The sequence below is a fragment of the Rosa chinensis genome, chromosome 3, assembly GCF_002994745.2.
Source record: "Rosa chinensis cultivar Old Blush chromosome 3, RchiOBHm-V2, whole genome shotgun sequence".
Taxonomy (NCBI): domain Eukaryota; kingdom Viridiplantae; phylum Streptophyta; class Magnoliopsida; order Rosales; family Rosaceae; genus Rosa; species Rosa chinensis.
In genome coordinates, this window is record NC_037090.1 from 40,921,706 (window position 1) to 40,944,337 (window position 22,632).

At 38.3% G+C, this 22,632-nt stretch overlaps 1 protein-coding gene across 5 annotated transcripts; it reads left to right on the plus strand.

The window, feature by feature from the left end:
- The first annotated feature begins 1,950 nt into the window (after positions 1–1,950).
- Positions 1,951–6,425, plus strand: LOC112195068. Of its 5 annotated transcripts, none has more exons than XM_040516882.1 (10): positions 1,951–2,060; positions 2,150–2,272; positions 2,883–2,929; positions 3,500–3,749; positions 4,963–5,034; positions 5,113–5,180; positions 5,308–5,461; positions 5,564–5,644; positions 5,739–5,828; positions 6,100–6,425. In XM_040516882.1, the coding sequence occupies exons 4-10, from the start codon at positions 3,501–3,503 to the stop codon at positions 6,175–6,177; spliced, it is 792 nt and encodes a 263-aa protein (XP_040372816.1). In that variant the 5' UTR covers positions 1,951–2,060; positions 2,150–2,272; positions 2,883–2,929; position 3,500; the 3' UTR covers positions 6,178–6,425. The 5 variants fall into 5 exon arrangements, with proteins under 5 accessions (XP_040372816.1, XP_040372817.1, XP_040372815.1 ...); XM_040516881.1 differs by lacking the exons at positions 1,951–2,060; positions 2,150–2,272 and adding exons at positions 2,286–2,525; positions 5,972–5,986; XM_024335414.2 differs by lacking the exons at positions 1,951–2,060; positions 2,150–2,272 and adding exons at positions 2,386–2,525; positions 2,629–2,657.
- Positions 6,426–22,632: the final 16,207 nt, after the last annotated feature.

Here is a 22,632-nt window from a genome sequence, read left to right on the forward strand (position 1 = left end):
GGCAAACAAAAGCATAGAGGTCAAGTGAGTAAATTTGGAGGTTCCAATAGAAAAACTCCTTTTTGAATTGTACACTTTTGTCTATTTATATTTTATTAGTTTAATTTTATAATTATGATATGTAAGGGTATTTTTTTTTTTGAAGGTAAAAGATACTGAGCTTTATTAAATTAAGTAGGAGGGAGAAGCTCCTTTTGTACAAGGTCTGTAAGGGTATTTGGTGAAACCCTTTGACACTAAAAGAGCAATTCCATTTATAGTAGTATACATTTCTACTATAAAAAGAAATACGATCAAGGTGAAATTATTATACAGTCCACGAAATGTGTATCAATATCTTGAATATTGTGATTAGTTCACATGACAAATACTTGCTGTTAATTAGTCCCTTTAATATAACTTTTTTTTTTTTTACCTCAAGCATTGAAGTTTGCTTAAATGTTATAATTCTATTAGCCCAGGCTATTATATGTAGGGCTAGGGCTGTCAATAGGTCGTGTCGGGTCAATGTATTTATCGTGTTACAAGATACAAACTCAAACTCAACCCATTTAATAATCGTGTCAAAAATTTAAACCAAAACCCAACCTATTTATTAAACGGGTTACCCGTTTCCACCCCGCTTAACCCATTTAATAAATAGGTCGTGTCTTGTTAGACAAAATGACCCATTTAAGGGTTAACAATGCGACTTATTTAACTAAAAAATACAAAAATTGATTAAATTCACTAAAAACTCCACAAGACGAAGAATATAAATAATTATATGTACTTCATAACTAATTAAATCCAATAATTATAAAGCAAAATATTTCAAATTGTCTAATCTTATGATCAAATACTCCTAATATCCAATATTTCAAGAATAAATATAGTATAATCGGGTTATACGGGTTCACTTCGTGTTGGCGGGTTGATCCGTGGCCAACCCATTTATTAAATGGGTTATGGCGGGTTGACCCACGGCCGACCCACTTTTTAATTGTGCAAGTTCAACTTGCTTTATTTCGTGCAGGTTTCAAGTCGTGTCAGAATTGATAGCCCTACACACATAGGGCTGTCAATTCTGACACGACCCGATAACACGACTCGAAACCCGCATGAAATAAAGCGGGTTGAACCGGCACGATTAAAAAGCGGGTCGGCCATGAGTCAACCCACCATGACCAATTTAATAAATGGGTCGGCCGCGGGTCAACCTGCCAACACAAAGTGAACCCGTATAACCAGATTATGCTACACTTCTTCTTGAAATTTTGGACGTTGGGAGTATTTGATCCTAGGATTGACAATTTGAAATATTTTGCTTCATCATTATTAGATTTAATTATTTATGAATTATATATAATTGCGAAGAATAATCTTATGGAGTTTTTAGTGAATTTAATCAATTTATACATTTTTTTAGCGAAATGGGTCGCAGTAATGGGTCATTTTGTCCAACATGACACGATTTATTTATTAAATGGGTTAAGCGGGTGGGTTGGAAATGGTAGTGCTACTATGGAACTATTTATGGGCAGACTTGAGGTGAGTCGGAGGAGATAGAGGGACTCCATATTCAAATCTTATACACCACACGCCAATTCTCCTTATATGGTTAAATTTTTGAACTTCCGTTAATATTCTTGCATAATAATGTGGTATTAGATAAAAGTATTTACAAATCAAATCAAAAGTAAATTAATTTAAAAAATTATAAAAAATCACAACATGGCTAACAAAAAAATGAGAAATTTCTTCAAATATAAGATTGAACGGTTCATGCTCATGATTTCAATTTTTTTTTTTACAAGAAGAAAGCAAATTGACCTCCGCACATGCTAATAGGCTAGTACTATGTGCTGTAAATATTTTTTCCAGCGATAAAACATGCAATTTTGTCCGTTAGTGGTGAGAGTTAGAATCCCACGTAGCTATAGCCTATAGAATCATGAGAATCATGAGGGAGAAAAGAAAAGAAATGACCGAAAAATAAAAGGCAACCGGAGAAAGCGGTGAAGAATGGAAGAGGAACAGTTGGAGTTGGAGGACGTGGTGGCATGATGTTGTGTTTTGCGGTTAGAGATTCTCTCTCTCTCTCTCTTGCATGCTGGGTTTATTCTCCATCCCATAAAAATTAACAAAAAAGCTTGTTTCTTTCTAATAGGTTCTTCGTAACAATTCTACAGCGATCGACTACACTCAATCTCTTGCTTCGTTTCAAGAAACACAAGCTACAAAGCAAAAGCAATAGCTTTCTTCAATTGCAGAGAATCCCATTTCCATTGCCGTGAGCCTTCTTCCTTCCTTGTCTCTCATTTAATCTTTCCTTTTCCTACATGGAAATCATTATCTCTCTCTGCACTTTCCTTCTTGGTTTGGGCTTTGGCAATTGTTCTAGTTGTTTTCCGGTCTCTGTTCTCGTTTGTGGGTGTGACGTCATTGTCGTTAATCTTCTATTGTCAACTGTCTGCTCAATTCTGTGTTGCATTTTCTGCTTTCAAAGTTATCTATCTGTTATTGATTCTCATTTTGCACAGAAGGTACATTCACCTTTTTTATTTCCCCCTTTTTCTGTATTCCTGAGCATTATTTTCCTCTTCTTTTTCTTTTGTACCTGATGCTACTTTGTTGATCTTGATGCAGCTAAAGCAAAAAGTGTGTGTTTCCTAAATGTATGGATAATTATTTTGTTGCATTTTGAATTATGTTCAGTTGCTTTTTCTAGAAATAATGTTTCATTGTTGTTTGTGTTGATGGCTGCTCAATGTTCAGTGGTTCCATCCTGTATCATTTCTTTCTGATTTTGCTGAGGAAACAGAATTGAAGGAAGGGACATATATTTTGGATTCCGGCAATTGTTCTGTCCTCACTTGTTTTTTCTTCTTCTTAATGATTAGGGTTCAATTCTGTACGGATGCTTGCGTTGTTTGGACTGTGTTAAGAGGTAATTCACAAATCTCTCTTGGTTCTTAGTTGTCGGACTCACAACTTCCTGCTCTAGGATGCTCTACCCATTTTCTAATTGCTTGCTTCAGTTATACTATTACGTTAAAATGGAGATTCCTTTTATTTTGTTAGGGTTAAATTAAGAAAATATTTAGTATGTGCCCTTTTTCTTTTCTCAATTCCATGTCTATAATCTTTAAATGTCTGCATAATTGTGAGGCTTTGTAACTTACAAGACCAAGCTGTGACAGCTTTCAGAGTTAATGTAATACTCCCCTTTAATGTCCGACAATTGTATCATCAATTGACGAAGCATTTAGTTTCAACATCTCGACATATTTCTTGCTACTTGTACTTCATTCTCCTTTTTGTATTCTATCTGATAAAATATCCAGTCTCAATTGCAGATAGGTATTCAATTCTTTCTAAAATTCGGGATAGTCAATCTAAAATTCTTTCTACAATTGCAGATAGGTAGTCAATCTAAAATTCGGGTAGAGATTCAAATTTGAATTTTCATTTGTGGTCACTCAGATGATTTTAGATTGACTTTTGTTGTGATTTAAAGGATGGGGGATCATTTTGTGTTGTTGGTGGATCGATTGATCACTGAAGCTTCCCTTGAAGATGCTATAGAGAGCAAATATCTGTTGCAGCACCCAACACAGATAGCTAGCCACAATAATATGGATTCTTCCCATAAAATAGACGTGAATACCCAGTCATCTGCTAGAAACTTTGTAGAATGTAGGATTTGCCACGATGAGGATGATGACTCAAACATGGAAGCACCATGTTCTTGCTGTGGTAGCTTGAAGGTCAGTGGTATTTAATTTGATGCGCTACCTTTTGTATTTGAAGCTTCGGCTGGATGTTGTTTGAAATTACAATCTTGTGCTAACTAGTAGTTACAATACGAACTAGTCCCATTAAATAGTAGTTACAAGACTAACTAGTCCCATTGCTATTTGTTTGATCGAACTACAACGTACTTACTTCTATTGCATTTTGTTTCACAACTGAAATGCTTATGTATTTGCTTCATTTGTTCTCTCCCAAAATTTCACTCCCAGGCCTTTGTTTGCACTAATAGTTTGCCTTTTAAAATTTCAATATATTTTGCCTGCTAATTTAGTCCAGTTATGTGATTCTTATTTTCTGGTGCTTATGTTTTATTCACATATTCTTATGTAATGGTCCATATTGTATGCCAAACTTCATTAGTTGGGAACAATGAAACTTGGGATCATACTTTAGAACTTTGGATGTCCCTTATAAATTAGAGGTTTATCATACAAAACTAAATTTTGTGGACACACAGATAGAAATTCTGAGGAGAGATGTATGACACTGGGTATTGTAATCTAATCTTGCATATAGAAAATCCAAGTCAAGTATAATTTCGAACAAAATTTTTGTCTGGAAAACATTACGGAAATTATTTGCGAGAGGTGAGTAGGTGGAGATTTTCTGGAATAGAATCCATTTCTGGGCATCTTTATGGGCTTTGGTTCCAGGATTTCTCTTCCAGATTGTTTGTTTTTAGATTGGAGGGCTGCTGTTTAAGGAAAGCTTCCGTGGTTTTATTACTTAGGTGTTGAGCTTCTTTAATTAAGAATATGTTGACTTGTTTTCAGAGGAAATCTTGTCCTTTTATTTCAAGAAATTATGTATTCATCGGAACAAAGTTGGTTGCAACTTGTAAGAAACATATACTTGTACAATAATTTGTAACATAATAAGGAAATCCATAGAATCTGTAGAACCTCTAATTTGGAACTGATCATGGTGGGCACAATCTCTGATTCTGATATAGTTCATGTGAAGTTCTCTTTGGGTTAAGTAGCTATTCATTCTTCTAAGTACAATTTCATATCGGAGGGATTTAGCAGGCAACTATTGTATTTCTTTTCCCCTTTCTCTAGCCCCTGCTCAAGGCACTAGCAAGTAATTTCACAGGCTTTTACATGTTGCAATTATAACTATTTTTGTTTTTAGTTGTCTTTGATTTACTAATCAGCTCTTTTGCAGTACGCTCACCGTAAGTGTGTTCAGAGGTGGTGCAACGAGAAGGGTGATACAATATGTGAGATTTGCCGCCAGGTATGTCACTGAGTTTCTGAGTCAGGTATGTCACCAAATATTCACTATTTTTATTTTTGGTTGAATGTGAAATCGCAGCAATTCAAGCCAGATTATACGGCACCACCTCCTCTATTTCATTACGGTGGTATTCCAATGAACTTCCGGTATCTTTCAACTTATTTCTCCTTATTTTCAAGGTTTTCTATTTTGCTGCAATAACAGACAGGTCCTTCTGGAATTAACTAATTGAGAACCATTTCTTTTTATTTCAATATGGTATTGTGATCTTAGGGGGAATTGGGAGATTTCTAGAAGAGACTTGCAGAATCCTGGATTCCTAGCAATGGTTACTACTGATCTTGAGTACATGAATAACGACCTTGATGTTGAATATTCAGCTCCCTCTTCGAGAAGCTTGCTATGCTGCCGTATAGTTGCTATAACTGTAACACCTCTCTCTCTCTCTCTCTCTCTCTCTCTCTCATAGCTGTTTCTTTTTTACTAATTTTAATGTACAGCATACATTTACATATTTGATTATTTTCAGTTTATGGTTCTTCTGGTTTTACGCCATATGCTTCCAGTCATAATTAGTGGAGCTGGAGAGTACTCATTGACACTGTTCACAGTGAGTTTGGACAACTCTGTTTCGTGTTTAGAAAATGAAATGCTGTTCAAGAATATGTAAAAGAAAACATTTTAATATTTTGATAACACTGCAGTTAATGATGTTGAGAACAATTGGGATTCTTTTTCCAATTTATATCTTGGTTAGAGCATTCACTGCTATCCAACGTCGACGACAACAACAGGTCAGTGCATAAGAACTCTATTGTCTTGTTGTTAAAGTACTAGAACCATTCATGCCATCCAATGTTACTGGTGTGTAGAAGGATGCCTGATGTGTGTGCTTGTAGTGTTACCATATTTTTACTTGTCTTGATATTTTTCCCAGAATCCCAGTTAAGAGGTGTGTACCATGCTGACATTGCTCTGATGTGTAAACCCTGCATTCGATTATTTGGTGATCATTTATTCCTACTGGAATTAAGAGTTGAACTTGTTCCTTTTGATGTGCATTAGGATTCTCGAATTTCTCTTGGTGCATCAGATGAAGAAAATGACTTGGCATATCCGTCACGTTTTATTCAAATTCAATAGCTGATCTTTCACCTTCTTCCCTGGAGGCTGAAAAGATCTCAACAATCATGACCTGCAATATAAGGATGCAGATGAAAACAGTGGATGAAGATACATATTGCCGTTGTTATTTTGGGACAATGTGCTAGAAGCATCAATCATGAGCAAACCCTTTGGTTATGATTACTGCATATGGCATACAGCAGTATATAAATATGTATATACAACTACAAATTGGATATAATGAAAGAAAAAATTATGACTACAAATTGGATAGAATCAGTAAATCATATGAAGCAGCGAATTGTGATTTAATGAAATGGCTAATGTATTCCTGGCCATTTCAAAATGTAATCCCTTCTTTTGTTACCTGACAACATGGGGTGTTAGCTCTCCTTCCAGCTAAGGAGGTTATAATATGTGGTGCAGGCGTGGTAGTGCTCCTTAGATCATAGAAGTAATGTTGTAGAGGCCTGAGGAGAGGATGTGGTGGTAACCCCCGCAGCTTCTCCTAGAACCTGTCCAACAATCCTAATATCCTATTAGCATGGAGCTGTATATTTAGGAGAATTTGAATGTTACAACTATAACATCGGAGTTGAGGTTAAGTTTTGGTTATCAGAGCAATTCTACGAAATTAAGTCGATATATTACATAAGTAGGTTAAGTAATAACCTACAGTCAAAACAGAAGCGGTGGATCCTAAGCCTTGAATTCCCGAATGCACGACCTTGGCAATCTAAAATCTGGGTAGTTGAAAAACCGAAGGGCCCAGGGAAAAGCATTGAAAACCGTTAGGGTGAGTGGACAAAAATAAAGTAATTTACTAAAAAAATAAAAGTAAAGTGAATGTTTTTCCCATTTTCTTCATGTTTAAAACCGGCATGCATCACAAATAATTAATCATTCAAATCCTCTTTTTGAAATCAATAGCTCAGTGTAAAACGTTCGATGACTAGATGGTACTGCCGACTAGTCATCTCATGCCATATGAAGGGTATTGTCGACCAGATTTCGCATCAAGGGTACTGCCGACCAGAATCCAGGAGGCGGTGATTAGAGGGTACTGCCGACTAACCACAGATAGTTAGAGGGTACTACTGACTAACTACCTTATGTCATCTGGAGAGTATGCCGACCGAGATAGAGTCTAGAGGGTACTGCCGACCAGGTAATGCATGCACGCGACAAACGATAGCCTCCTTACCAAGTCACGTTTAAAAAAAAAAAAATCATTTCTTTTCGATAACAATGAAATCACATTTAATCAAATATTTTGAATCTCGAAATATATTCGTAATCGAAAATCAGTATTGCATGCATAATTAATTAAAATCAAAAGTCCACTAACTAGTAAGCCTCACATTGCATGCATAATTAATTAAAATCAAAAGTCCACAAACTGGTAAACCTCACAGCTATGCCTGCTGCCTACCAGGATCCTCCACACTCAAGGGCCCACTACGTCCTGTACAAATTGGCAGCTGTTCAAGTAAATCCAGAATATGTGTCTAGCCCAAACTCTAGGGAACTTGGCCTAGTTGTAATAGGGTTTTGAATTAGAAATATTCTCGGAGATATTCATAGATATCCTTTTAATTGTACGATTATCTTTCCTTGTACAACCCTGATTCTATGTCTAGTAATCTTCTATATAAAGAGGGCCCTATTATCAATGAAAGCAGGACTCAATTCTCTCCCAATTCAGTTTTCCTTAAACACGTTACTAGCACAAAGCCCTAACCTTGAAACCCTAAATTCGTAGCTTTCAAATTCTGGAAACCTCTGCCGCACACCTTGAACCCCAAATCCCAGGAGTCCAGAACTGGCGGCGCCACCCCAAGAACCGGCCGGATTTATACTGAACCGGCCCCTAGAAGAAGCAAAAGCTCCCTTTCCCGGTTCGCACCTTTCCAATCCACCTCTTACTATCATCTTTCACCATAATTGGCGATTCAACCTTAGGATCTGAGAACCGGAAAAATTTTCCTCAGAACCCGGCCTAAAAACACGTGAACTAGCCACTTGAGTATCTGCACACTTGAACCAGTAGAAGAAGAAAAGGAAAAAAAAAAAAAAAAAGGGGGAGGAAGAGAAAGAAGCCCAGAAGCAGGCCCACTGCGACGTCATCAGCTCGTCAGCTCCGCCACGTTAGCTCCGGCGACAGGTCACCGTCGGCCACTTTTCCGGCCAAATTTTCCGGCGACCTATTTTGAGGTAATTTTTACTAAAAGTTTCCATTTTTGAAGTTTTAATTCTTTTCCTCGGGAACTTGCAAACTCCCTTCTTCTACCCCCCTTTCTTCATCATATGGGAGACCTAATGAAGTCGAACTGTAGGGGTTCATGCTCACTCCAAGCTTGGAGCTTGTTGAGATCTCCAAACTTAGAGTTTGTAGAGAATTTATGATCGACCACAAACGTCATTGTTTCGATCTAATCTAATACCTCTTGGAATTAACTTCTTGGAAGCGATCATGCTCATAAATTCCTAATTTCTTGAAAGCGATTACGCTTAGAAATTTCTAATTTCTTGGGAGCGATTACGCTCAGAAATTTTATATGTTTTCGTCGTAGCCTTTTACGCTCCGAAACTAACCCTAATTTCTTGTTCTCTTTTAGGATGAGTAACCTGAACAAACTGGACTTTGCTCCATTGGGCACAACTGGCTCTGGATATCACAAGTGGGTTCGTGATATTCGCTAGCATCTCAAGGCCGATGGAATCCTGGATACGATTCTCGGGCCTAATCAAGATGTGCTAACTGTTGAGCAAGCTCAAACTTTGGAAGCAAATAGAGCATCCTTAAAGGCAAATAAGGCGAAAGCCATCATCCTAATGACTCGTCATATGGATGATTCGCTCCACTATGAGTATATAAATGAAGAAGACCCAGAAGATTATGGGTCTCACTCGAAGAAAGATTTGGCAAAGTTGAGATGGCATAGCCTCCACTTCTGTGATTTCAAGTAAGTTCTTGACTACAACTTTGAAGCACTTCGCATTAAATCCTTAATGGAATTCTGTGGTAAAGAGATCACAGATGCGATGTTGATTGAGAAGACTCTCTCTACCTTCCCCGTCTCTGCATTGATGGTTGCTAAGAACTATCGAATCGATGTTACTGCAGGACAGATCATAAGGTTTCATTAGCTCGTTGGAGACAGGGCATATTCCAGAATCCAATTATAGTGGCACCCCTAAGAAAGGGCACCAAAGCGAAACCCTAAAATTAGGGATACTTTTGGACATTCTGGTCCATATAATCGCTCTACTTGATAAAGTAACTGCCAAAACAGGCGAACACAGAACCGAAGAGGTCAACGTGGAAAGAGAGAGGGAGGTAACGCCTCTGGCCATATTGGTGGAGCCGCCAACACTAAGAGCCATCTAAATGACGCTTTCAAAGCGCCTCAATCAATGGAGTCTGAGCAAAGAGATGTATGTTCTCGATGTGGAGTATCCGGTCATTGGGCACACATTTGTAGAGCTAGTGAAGAAATTGTCACCGCCTATAAAGTATATTGTGAAGCAAGAGAAGCTCACTATGTGGAACAAGAAGATCAAGAAGATGATCTAGAGTGAAGGGCTGAAGACTACAAATCTGGCTGGGATCAATAGATCGCCAATTCTATTTAAGTCTTTATTTTTCCAAGAGATGTAATTGGCAATTGCCATATAATTTGTAGTAAATGCCATTACCTTAGTTTTTCTTCACATAGGCTTATCCAAAATGAGTATGATCTCTAGGAAGGTTTTGAGATAAGTGGTACTTAAGCGAGCTTTGCACTACCGACATCTCTCTACTCACTTGGTCAAACTTATTTTGGAGGTACTGAAATAAGTTAAACGACTACCATTGTTTTGCACTATCTAGTACTTGGATTAGATTCTCTTACTATTTAAGAAACAATGATGTACTCCGTTGGCTTATGAATAAAATTTTGAGTTCTTTCATTATGACTCCATTTTGATTCTGAGCATATGACTTTGTGACTGCAATGGCTGGGCCATCAGTATTAGTTCAAGGACATGGAATAGCTCGAGTTCCCTTTGCCAAATGGCACCTTGATTAATGTCGCAAAAGCTCTCTACGGTCCAAGGGCCAAACATACCCTATTGAGCTATTCGAGCCAATGGATTCCATGTGAAAACACATGTATAGAACGGAAGTGAGTTCCTTTGCAATACCTCTAATGATTGCGAACAAAGGCGCATCTTAGAGAAATTTATATTTCTTTCTAGTAGATTTTATGTCGCCACTATTCGAGCTATTAAATCCAACAGATTTATGAGAGAAGATCTCTTGGATTTAGACACATAATGGCTTTGTCACGACATGATAGGTCATCCTAGTAATGATGATCTGTCTGCTAAAGACTTCACACGGACATCCATTCTTTCGAGCGAAACGAAGCATGAATCAAAAGTTGATTCCTGAACTAAGTATGACCGTCGCTGCTGCCTCTGGTGTCGCCGCCTTCCACGACTAGCCTAGGGATGGCACATTCCCTATCCATGATGCCATGGATGGCGTCCATCATGGTGATGGCGCCCCAGGTGATGCTGCAATCACCAACTTTGCTTCAAATAGCGTTTCAGAGCCTCAAGCCCAACCAAAATCCTCATTGGTTGCTTCTAAGGCCTCTCGCTCGTTTTACAAAGCCAGTTCCTTAGGGAAATTAGGACTAAGACCGTCTTATGCGAAGGATATGAAAATACTCATTATGTTCTTACATAGAATCCATGGGGATTCTGTGGGCAAATTCAACCCACCTGCAGACGTTTAAATATCTCATGATGTTGGTTGACACGCAAACACATTGGTCACATGTTGTGCGATTGCCCACTTGTAAATGTTGCTTATACTACACTCCTAGCACATATCATATGACATCAGGCTCACTCTCCTGATTATCCTATTCAGTCAATTGGATTTGACAATGTTAGAGAGTTTCCATCAAAGACTTTTATGGTTATTACAATGGGACTGATGTTGGACATCATATTCCCATTTACACACCTCAATGGTCTTGCAAAAATGACTACGATGGTAGTCCGGATATTGGTAATGTGCACCAATCTCCTTATATCTTCTTGGGGTGATGCAATATCACATGCAGCTATGCTAATTCGTCTATGACCCACCGCCACTCAATCTACCTCTGCGTTACAACTAGTAACTAGGTACCAGTATCGTACTTACACATATTTGAGTGTGCCATTTATGTGCCAATTGCGCAGCCACAGCGCACTATGTTAGGTCCTTACAGACGAATGGGCAACTTGGTTGGATTTGAGAATCCAACAATCATCCACCACTTAATGTCCTTGCAAGGCGATCTCCTTACCACTAGATTTGAGGATTGTCACTTTGATCAGACAATCTTCCCGTCGTTAGGGGGAGATAAGAACACAAGATCTTCAGCAAGAACGACAGGAATTTTCGTGGTCTGTCCCCACAATGTTTCATCTCGATCCCCATTAAAGTGACAAGATCACACATATATGCTGCAAATATGCCTGCAAGGATGGACGTCCCTAAGAGAGGACGTAACGCCACCTACATGGAAGTAGGCATGACACCAACGCCAAAGAAAGTGGCACTCTAGTGTTACAGGCAATGGCCCCAGCTAGGATGCGTGGGAGGCCCGTGGGTTTGAAGGATACTTTGGCACATTCCAATCCTTTGATCATCAAGAGTCAAAATCCATCCCATGAGAATCTTCCGGATTATGGTTACCGTTGAGGGACACCTCAACGTCAGAACCTAGTCCTGAGAATATAGAGCTCTTTGAAAATTACACTAGTGTACATGAGACGTGGGATAGAAACTCCATCATAATTGATGATGTATTCGCGCTTTTCATTGTGCATGAGTTTGTTAAGTCTAATGATATCGAACTACGCTCCGTTGATGAATGAATGCCAATGTAGAGAAATTTGGCCTAAATGGAAAGATGCGATCTAGGTTAAGTTGGATTCTCTCACGAAAAGGAAGGTTTTCAAGCCAGTGATGCCAACACCTCTTAACATAAAACCTATTGACTAATGGGTCTTCGTTAGAAAGCGTGTTGAGAAAAAAGATATGATAATCTTGCCTTATGACACAAGGCTTCTCACAAAACGCCTTGGAATCAACTACAATGAGACATATTCTCTCGTAATGGATGTCATTGCACTCCACTACCCTATCAGTTTGGTAGTTTTCGAATAACTGAACATGCAGCTTACGAATGTGGTCACTACGTATCTATATGGAAATTTAGATAAAGAATATACATAAAGGTTCATGGTGAACTTTATTTACCCAAGTCAAGTGGCTCTAGACCACGGAGCGTGTTTACAATGAAGTTGAAACGCTTACTAAAGTGACTACTTGATTGGGAAGGGATATGCACGCGCATTTTCAGAACAAGTTTTAGATTCTATCATGGTTCATGTTGGACATGATCTTCATTGGAAACCATTAAAGAGTTATGGGAAACCGCTGAACACTTGAAATCCAAGTTTGAGATGAAGGATTTTGGGAGAACACAATTATGTCTCAGTTTGGAACTTGAGCATCGTGTTGATAGATGCTTAGGCATTTTGACAAGGTCAATCCTTCAAGCACCCCCATGATCGACTGTAGTCTTGATCCTGAAAAGGGTCCTCTTTGTCCGAAGGATGATGACGAAGATGTGTTAGAGGCAAAAGTGCCCTACTTAAGTACAATAGGCGCATTATTATACTTAGCTCAATGCACAAGACCGGACATCTCATATGCTGTGAACTTGTTAGCTAAATATAGCTTTGTGCCAACGCGACACCATTGGATTGGTGTAAAAGATATCTTTCGGTACTTGAGATGTACCATTGATATGGACTTGTTCTATCCCTACAGAGAGAAGATGGATTCAGACCCATCACACACCAAGAACACCGCCAACACTGGCCTGCATCCTCTATCCCCATCCCAAAACAACATGTGTTTTGGAAGGTTTTGCTGATGTTGGGTATTTCTCTAACCCACACAAAAGTCTTCCCAAACTGGTTAAGTGTTCACCATGGGTAAGACCGTGATATCTTGGAGGTCTACAGAACAGACCCTAGTCGGTATATCTTCGAACAATGCAAAGACTTGCTTTTCATGAAATGGTTCATGAATGTACAATTACGCATGTTCGAACAATTGTGGTTTGAAGTTTACCACAGATGAGCCTACAAGCATTTAGGAAAATGCTGCTTGTTTGGAAAAATGAAGCAAGGTTACATCAAAAATGACAACACCCAGCATAATCAGCAACAACAGACTCTCCTTAAGATCAAAGTGAACTAGGTTCGATCTGAGGATAATGCAGCAAACTTGCTCACTAAGTCATTGCCTAAATTCCACTTTCGAGAAACATGTTGGTAGCATCTTTTGCAGAAATTATCAGAACTCCCATGACCGTTGTTATTAGGGGGAGATGTCTGCATGTATGGTCTCAAAACGTGAAGGGTGTGTTGTGCTCTTTTTCCCCTTCGACCGAGGTTATTTTTGTCCCACTCGGTTTTTGTTACTCGGCAAGGTTTTTAATGAGGCAACGAGAGGAGCACCACGTTTGGGCGACACAAGGGGGAGTGTTCAAGTAAATCCAGATATGTGTCTAGCCCAAACTCTAGGTTACTTGACCTAGTTGTAATAGGGTTTTGAATTAGAGATATTCTCGGAGATATTCATAGATATCCGATTAATTGTATGATTATCTTTCCTTGTACAACCCTGATTCTATGTCTTGTAATCCTCTATATAAAGAGGCCCCTATTATCAATGAAAGCATGACTCAATTCTCTCCCAATTCATTTTTCCTTAAACAACAGCGTATAAATAATAAAAGGGAAAAAGTCTAAAATTGACAATTACTTCCACAAAATAATGACAACTCAATTTACTCATAATTTCCCCTAAACCCGGTTTTTTTCCAAATTTAGAATCCTTACTAACCATAATCCATGATTCTCGTCAATTTAACATCCCCCAAACCTTCTTAACAACTTCAAATCCTCTAGGGATAAAAATTAAAATTCTAACTCACAACAATGTATATACATATCCAACAATCTCAAAACTAACACTCTCCGATCAATATCGATATTCGAATTCTCCTAAAATAAAGTGTGGCCAAAGACTCCAATTCACTAGTTATAATTTATAAACTAAAACAATGCATTTTAGGTGGCTGCACGCTCCCCCACCATTGGTGGCGCGTCGGCTTCATGCGCCACCACACCAACCCCAACATCCGGCCACACCACCTACACAAAAATGATCTCCACAACATATAGAACAACTTTTATACCTACAACAACAATCAATTCACAACCAATTAGCCGGAAATCGGCCAGAAAGCAAAAATTCCGACGAAGCCCACTGCACAATTTGATTTCTCCTCCTCCGGCCGAATTGAACTGCAAGATGGGTAGCAAAACCTCCCAAGCATCAAAACTCACCAAGGATTTCGGCAAGAAACCGCCGGAAACTAGAGATCGAACCAAATATTCTGGTGCGCACCAATCTGAAAATCTCTCTATTCTCTTAATTCAAAGCTTTTCAACTTGAGATACTACATGGACAGAAGAGAAGAAAGAGTGGATCAATTTGTGACCGGCGGTGTGTCCAGCAGTGGTCCGTTTCCGGGTCCGAACGGCGAAAAAAAAGGGCCTCAAGTTTTGGGGTCTCGGTTTTGCTAAAACAATTCTCTCTCCCCCTTTCCAAAAAAAGAAACCCCAAATACAATTATATAAATACATACAATTACCCAGAATAGTAACTTAAGTTTTTCGATTATAACTTTTCTATAAAAACTCCGATTTGGGCAAACTTCATGTCTATGAACTTGGTTTAACGTTTTCTACAACTTCCACAAGAAATTTTTCTAAATTATCGAATCAATGAGAAAATCAACTCTTCATCCCATAAACGATAAAATAGAAATCCACGAAGTAAACACTAGGCCAAAAAAGTGAACAGACAACGGACCAAATTCGTTGTGTGATTTGGACGATTTCCGTTGTGTATCGGAGCGTTGTGTGATTAAAAATCACACAACGATGGAAACCCGTTGTGTGAATAACAAACAGTCAACACTTATTTGGTTAAAACCGTTGTGCCTTCTCTCGGCAGATGGCAGCCACAGTTGCCGCGCAGTCATGCTGCACATGTCATTGGCATCATTCACACAACGAAAGTTGTTTCCGAGCCGTTGTATGAAAGGAAATCAGACAACTGCATTTTATTTTATCTGTTGTATGAATTATCCTCACACTTCACTTTTGGAAATTTTATTGTTGTGTGTTAGTTTTAGATAACGCATTCTAGTTATTACAGTTGTGTGATTGTAAATAAGACAACGTAAGTTTGTTAGAACCGTTGCATGGTTATATAAGGATTCATTGTGTGAACATCCAAATTGTTACTTCAGACAATGTTATTAACATTAGAAATTCTGTTGTATGATCGTCTTTTCTAGATTTTGTGCATTGATAATAATGCTCCATTTTATCCTAATGAATAGTGATTAATTGTAAATAAAAGACACTGGAATCTATGAATAAAGAGTAATCCAACTCATACTATTTGAAGAAAAGCATTCAAACGTTAAAAGGGAGGATTTCCCAATCATTCAAGCCAACATTAAAAGAAGAAAAGCATTCAAATGCATGCCCATCTACCTGGGACATCAAAAGCTGATACAAATACAAACTATTTGTTACAAAACATGCCACACAGTGCATGAATATTGGACCAGCAGAGAAGCACAAAAATGATGCTTTCCTTCAGCAACAACCTAATATGTATGATCAATACAAGCGACTTACGATTCCACAATCTTCATCCAATCTCTTAGCTCAACTAAACAAGCAGGTGACCTGCATATTCCACAGACGCTTCACACACCAAAAAGAAGGAATCACATTGTTCATCCATAATTGAATGACAAGCAAACAAAGCAAAAGTATTCATTGAAGTCGTCATAATTCCGCCACGCTGAAATGCGCAGCTTTCCCATTATTGTTTCCAGCAGCTTCCTACATGCAAGGTTAAAGCAAAGCAGAAGTTATTCTCAAGATCAAATGGAGTACACATCAGGTAGACTATGTGACAAGATAGCTTTATCAAAAATGAAAGAAGCATCAGAAAGAAGTCACCATATTAATAATGCCCACAAAGCAACCACTGTTACTCCCTTTCCCACATTGGAGTATATATCAGCCAGACTATGCGACTACTTAACAATAATAAGTGATACCATAATGCCGAAAATACCACCCATGCGTTCAACATTTCAAATCTATAAGTACCGCACAAATAGACACTCCTAATATTTCCAGCAATGTTCAACAGCAAAAGACCACAGAAGTTGAGATATTGAATTGTTACCTCAATGACTTGAAGAGCAACCTAAAAAAGTAAGACTTACTTTCTTGTTTCTTCTTTTTCTTTTATTTATTTTGGGTGAAAATGAAAATCATGCTGATTTGATCAAGAAGCCATAAATTCATATAGATCCAGACCAGTCAACTTAAGATAACCAAGGTGTCGTAGAATCTTATGTAATGACACCACTATGATCTCCAGAATCGTACCCATAAAAAAATTATAAATAAATAAAGCAAGATCTAGTAAGCTTTTATCACACCTTTTCAGAGAAGTGTGATCTTGTTCAAGATATAAAAAAACAAGTAAAAGACCAAATAATACCACTGAGAAGGCATCCAAGAAAGTTGGCACACTTGAACATTTAATTTATACTTGGACAGAAAATACAACTAGATGCATAAAATGTGCAATCACTAAAAATCAAATGGAGATGCACAGACCGCTGCCAATGTTTCATGCATAGGATAAACAATCTGCTTGAGGAAGGACACATAATCATTTTCTATTGTGCAGCCAGCAGCAGGAATAGCATCTAACTCCTTCGCCATCTGCAGAACCATAAGTGATGATGTTAAATCTCATGAGTAATGATATGAAAAGTTTGAATAAATGTACTGCTAATATCTCTCAGAAAAGTCTCCGCACAATCAAAAAATACAAACAATTGACAGTAAAGAAGCAACGGTATCATGATGCATATCCAGCAATTTCCCACTTGCCGTAAAAAATCTAAACAAATCATGTAGATATCATCCTCAACAGCGAAATGTTGTTAAATATTGACAAAATAGAGTTTTCTAAGAGTACCATCTTCAGTACAAAGATCATTCCACTATAACTTGCAAAATTACTTTGGATATAAACCAAAAATCCTATATTTAAATTTCTTCAATGTTGCAGACAAATGATTTTGTGATGAAGTTGGATTTATGATCCCAGACATTTGTTAGTATAGTAGAACAATCAAAAATTACAAGGAGCTCGTTTGCAATTAGCTCAGTTCAGTCTCCATAACAGAAAATGTTAATGAGGCTATTTAGCAGACAAATAAATAACCAGATATTTAAAGCTACTATGAAAAAACTGAACAGATCAAACTGCAAGCAAAGTTAACTAGAAATGTTGGAGCCTTACATGGTCAAACATGTAGCTAATGCATTCAGGAAGAAAGTGGACATTTGCAGCCTCACCCCATATCAGAAAGTACAATGACACCAGAAAAAGTTTATGTCCTGATTAATTGCTTGTGCTGTGGAAATACATATTAATTAGCAGGGTGCAAAGGCATTTAGGCATCAATAAATTTAGGAAATCGTTAGGTTACTGAAATGACATATTCCATACAAGCCAGATCCGCAGGTATATGTACCATTTGATCTAATTATCCAGGACTTTCAGAAATACCTCATTGATTGCCTTCTCGTCTATTTTCTGGGAATGCAAAAATATATAACATATCAGGAGCTTCATAGCTAAATTTCCTTGTCTATGCCAAGAAGGAGTGCATGATGAAACCGTGCAAAGAAAGAATAATGAGCAACATCTTAAAATCACATACATGATGTTACAAGACAAAAGAGAGAATAACAAGCACAACTCACACAGACAGCCCAATATGCATGGGAATCCAGCCATTGCAGAGCCTAGAGACTGTTGACCCCATCTGGGAGAGGCTATCTCCCCCTTCAAACCCGGGACCTTCAGGTTGCAATGGAGCAACCTACCAAAGTGCCAAGCTTACACTTCACAATGGTCGGCAAAGGATTAAGCATCTACAACACAAATAGTTGAACCACTTGTTCAATGATATTTTCCTTCATATATGCTTTTATTTTGGTAGCTATCAAAAATGCTTGATCTTAAATTTTCAAATTTCTAGAAGCACAACAAGAAATCTAACAGGTTAATTTTTACTCAAAGACAACAAAGCAAGACAACTTGAATTTTATCAACATTAACTTCAATAAAAATAGCAAGGTAACATGCTTCAGAAACTCAACAAGTCAACAATGCTTCATGGTTTGAAATGACCTTTTTTTATAAGAAAGGAATACAAAGACCTTGAAAGAGCTACTCTGATCAAGGCAAGTGAGATTAACAAAACCAGTGGCAAAAGAATTGAAAAAAGAAAGCAATGACCATCAAGGAATTAACATATATATGCACACAAACATCACCAAGATGTGATTCCACCTTTGAACATGCAATTGAACCATTGAACTTGATGTCTCTCCTACAAGCTTCAACTGAAAATGCAAGAAGGCAAATACCAGCAGCTCTTTTAAATGGTTAAATGTAAAAGCTAAATCCAGCGACACTATAGATATGCATGTGCTCAAAGAAAATGTTAGCAAACAAATACAAAAGGAATAAATTGAGGCTTTTCTGACCTTAAAGAGATCAAAGAAAGAAAACCTCAAAGCTGCCCTTATGCACCAAATCAAAAACAATACAGGAAAAAAAAATAGATTACTGATACAACTACTAGTACCACTGCAATTCACTAGTATCCCTAGAAATAATGAAAAAGATTTACCACTGCATGCTCCTTTGCTTGTTGGGTGCAGTAGAGTTTTAATCCTAATCTCAAATAATACCTACTCTGCTTGATAGTGATGAAAAACAAAAACAAAAACTATGAGATTGAAGCACTTGCTTCCCAATTAAATTTCATACAAATTGATTACTTGAAGACAAAAAGAACAGATGAGACCGAATTACTACCTGGAACCAATATTAGTAGACACCAACTTTCACGTATAGCATTCATAAATTTCTCATATATTACCTGCAAAAATTGTAAGAAAACCAAACGGAAAATCCAAAACCGCATTAAACCCAAAATTCCCCAATGAAATCAAGTAATTAAGGAAGTCACTCACCTCAAATCCTAAACGGAATAAAAATAGAATTGAAACAAAGCTCAAGTATTTTTGCCCAGTTCCCAAACTTCTATGAAATTCAGGAATAAGATGGAAAACTAGCACAATTGAACTAACCCAAATCAATAACATGCTATATTAATCAAAGAATAACCAACAAGAACATAATCTAAAGAAACAAACACAATCCGGAAAATAGAAGCCACTCACCAAAAAGAAACTGAACCCAACACCATGTTCTTGCCTTTTAACTTCAAACAAACTCGTCTCTCTCCTTCTCTCTCGTTTATGATCTCCTCTCCCTTAGAAAGCAACCCTCCGGAAGATAAACATCTTCTTCTTCCCTCTTCCTATTTCTTCTTCTTTTCTTCTCTATGTTTCTCAACATCCCTCTATTCTCTTCTTTCTCCTCTCTTTCCCGACCCCTTCTTATTTTTTTATTTTCTTTCTTCTGCTCCACCACCAAAAGCTGCAACAAATACATAAAATTTCAAGCTTGCAGATCAAATCAAGCTATCTTTTTCAGAGAAAAAGTAAATCAAATCCAATTATCAAGCAATCTTTTAACAAAAAGGTAAATCAGATCGAATCTGAGAGAGGGACAGACCGAGATTGAGTGACTGACAGAGTGACGTTGCGAGAACGAGACGAGGTCGTCGTGCCGCTGCCGTCGATCGTCGCAGAGACTGGGTTGAAGGTTTTAAGGAGGTTTGGGTTTTCAGAAATTAGATGAGACAATCAGACTTGAGAGAATGAAGAGGAAATCATTGGACTGTACCTCCGTCTTCCACCTAGCCTCCGTCTTCGCCTAGGCAAAGTGAGCTGAACAGTTAATCGAAAAAACCCTAAATTCCCAATCCAACAAAACTCTCTAAGGCCAAAGTGGGAGTGAGAGATGTTAAGGCTCGGGATTTTGCTCGAAGTGAAGAAAGACTCGGGTTTTGCTCTTAGACTTGAAAAGCGAAAGTGTGTGTAATGGTGCCCTCGAGTTGTATAAGGCACCACGCATTAATTTTTTTTTTTAATTATTCAGACAACGTATAGAGTTATATATGTTGTCTGAAGTGTAGCAAAGCTGAGGGAATAAAGATGGAAATTTCCCGCCTGTGCAATCAAAATTTCAGTTTTGGCGCTGAGGTTAGACATTTCTCAATCACACAACAAAAATAGTTCATTGTGTTGTAGGAACTTGCAAGCATAACAAACCATTGAAGCCAAATTTACTCGTTTTGGGGAGAGAATGAATGTCATTTTGGAGACTTCTCCAAATTTTGCCACTCACTTGCACAACGGCACATTAAAAACCATTGTATGATGATTTGCAAGTACACTCCTACAACATAAGTAACTAAACTGTTGTACAATTTAGTGGCATCTAGGGTACAATTTGGATCCAAATTTGAGTCCATCAAGGAGGGAAATCCACCGCATTTTTTTTTTGATTCACACAACAGATTATTCTTGTAACCGTTGTGCAATGACCTTCTAAAAAAAAATTCAGAATTTTAACCACCTTATACAACGTAAGTTTAGTAAACATGTTGTGTGATTCACTTTCCCACATCACACAACAATTTTTTTTTTTTCGTTGTGTAAAAAGTGTTGTATGTTAAGGTTATTGGCCTAGTGAAAATAGTCTTTTACTAACTATAAACTGGTAATAAGTTAAATAATTTTGATACGAGGCATAACAATGAGAGACTTCGCCAGAGTCCTGTCACCAGCTTTCGGACTCCGGTTGCCGGCTGCCAGAATCCGGTCACCGATCACCAGCCGCCGGACTTCTCGTCAAAGATCTCATAGGTCACCGGAAAGGTTTATTGCCCCCTAATAAACATTTATTTGGGGGGGGGGGGGCAATAAAAGTTTATGAAACCTCACTGGAGGTCCCCAAAAAGGTTGTCAAAGATCTCATAGGTCACCGGAGAGGTTTATTACCCTCCTAATAAATCTTTATTGCCCCTCAATAAACCTTTAGGTCCTCGGAATGGGAACTAATCTTCCTAAAGCTAGACAAATAAAACTTTGATTAAGGAAAAATAGAGGAGCTAATTACATCAATTCAAAAAATTTATTGGGGGCAATAAACTTTTATTGTCCCCCCCCCCCCCCCCCCAAAAAAAGTTTTATTAAAAGACAATAAAACTTTCTTTTTTTCTTTTTTCTTTCCTTCTAGGCCTTCTGGTCCTATTTTACCCTAAGAAAAAAATTATCTAATCCTTAGCAGAACATCCGTTCGTGGTCGCCGCCGATATCAAAGTTCTGCAACAATCTCTGAATTTGAGCTCCCCAAAATCAGTGTTTGAACAAATCGAATCACGTCAAAAATAAACGATAAAATGAAAAAGGAGGTGGTGAGAGTAGCTACTTGTCTGAGGGGACAAGAATGGGTCCAAAGGTGTCCCTTTCCTTGCGAAACATAGTTCCTCCAGCAAGTAGTGGCATAACGAAATTTCTTTAACTGCATCAATCCAACAATTACTCGCCGTGAAATGACATACATCGCCATAGGCAGAGGTTGAGCTGAAAGACGAAGTTGTATCTGCACAAGCTTCAAGATAATCAAGATCTCTAGAGAGAATCGTTGAGGTCAACGTCATGCCACTCAAGCCGCCGCCCTGCCGGAGAAACTCTCTCTTTGATGACGAAGACGAAGACTCCATTTCGATGCTGATCGGGGGTGAATCGCTCGACCATTTTCTGGGTGTCTTTGCTATTGAGCTTGGGGATGGAGGGGTCGGTGTCCAAAACGACCTGTTCTCCTAGCGGTGGCGCCGAGGCCTTGTCGCATGGAGAAAGGAAGGAAGCCGCCGGTGGCTGTGCCGGCGATGATGCAGTTCTAGGGATCGGTGCCTTCTGGAGAGAGAGATGATAAAGTAATCTGGGGTTCACATCCAAAACCAATTGGCAATGGATGGAGTGGCCCAAACCCTTATAAACTCATAGGCAATGTCCCATTTTTCTCATGTGGGATGTATATATTCTCAACACGCCCCCGCACGTGTGGCTAGTTTTCAAGCCATACACGTGGACAACTTGGGTGACGTGGAGTCCATGTGGCTGTTAGGCATGCACACGTGGGTAACCCGCTCTGATACCATGATAAAGTAATTTGGGATTCACATCCAAAACCAATTGGCAATGGATGGAGTGGCCCAAATCCTTATAAACTCATAAGCAAGGTCTCAT

Bases quoted from the DNA above. Each gene is read 5' to 3' on its own strand.
- LOC112195068 (XM_024335415.2), top strand. From the start codon at position 2,322: ATGGAAATCATTATCTCTCTCTGCACTTTCCTTCTTGGTTTGGGCTTT. The intron at 3,750-4,962 runs GTCAGTGGTATT...GCTCTTTTGCAG, and splicing joins CTTGCTGTGGTAGCTTGAAG to TACGCTCACCGTAAGTGTGT. The intron at 5,462-5,563 runs GTAACACCTCTC...GATTATTTTCAG, and splicing joins GCCGTATAGTTGCTATAACT to TTTATGGTTCTTCTGGTTTT.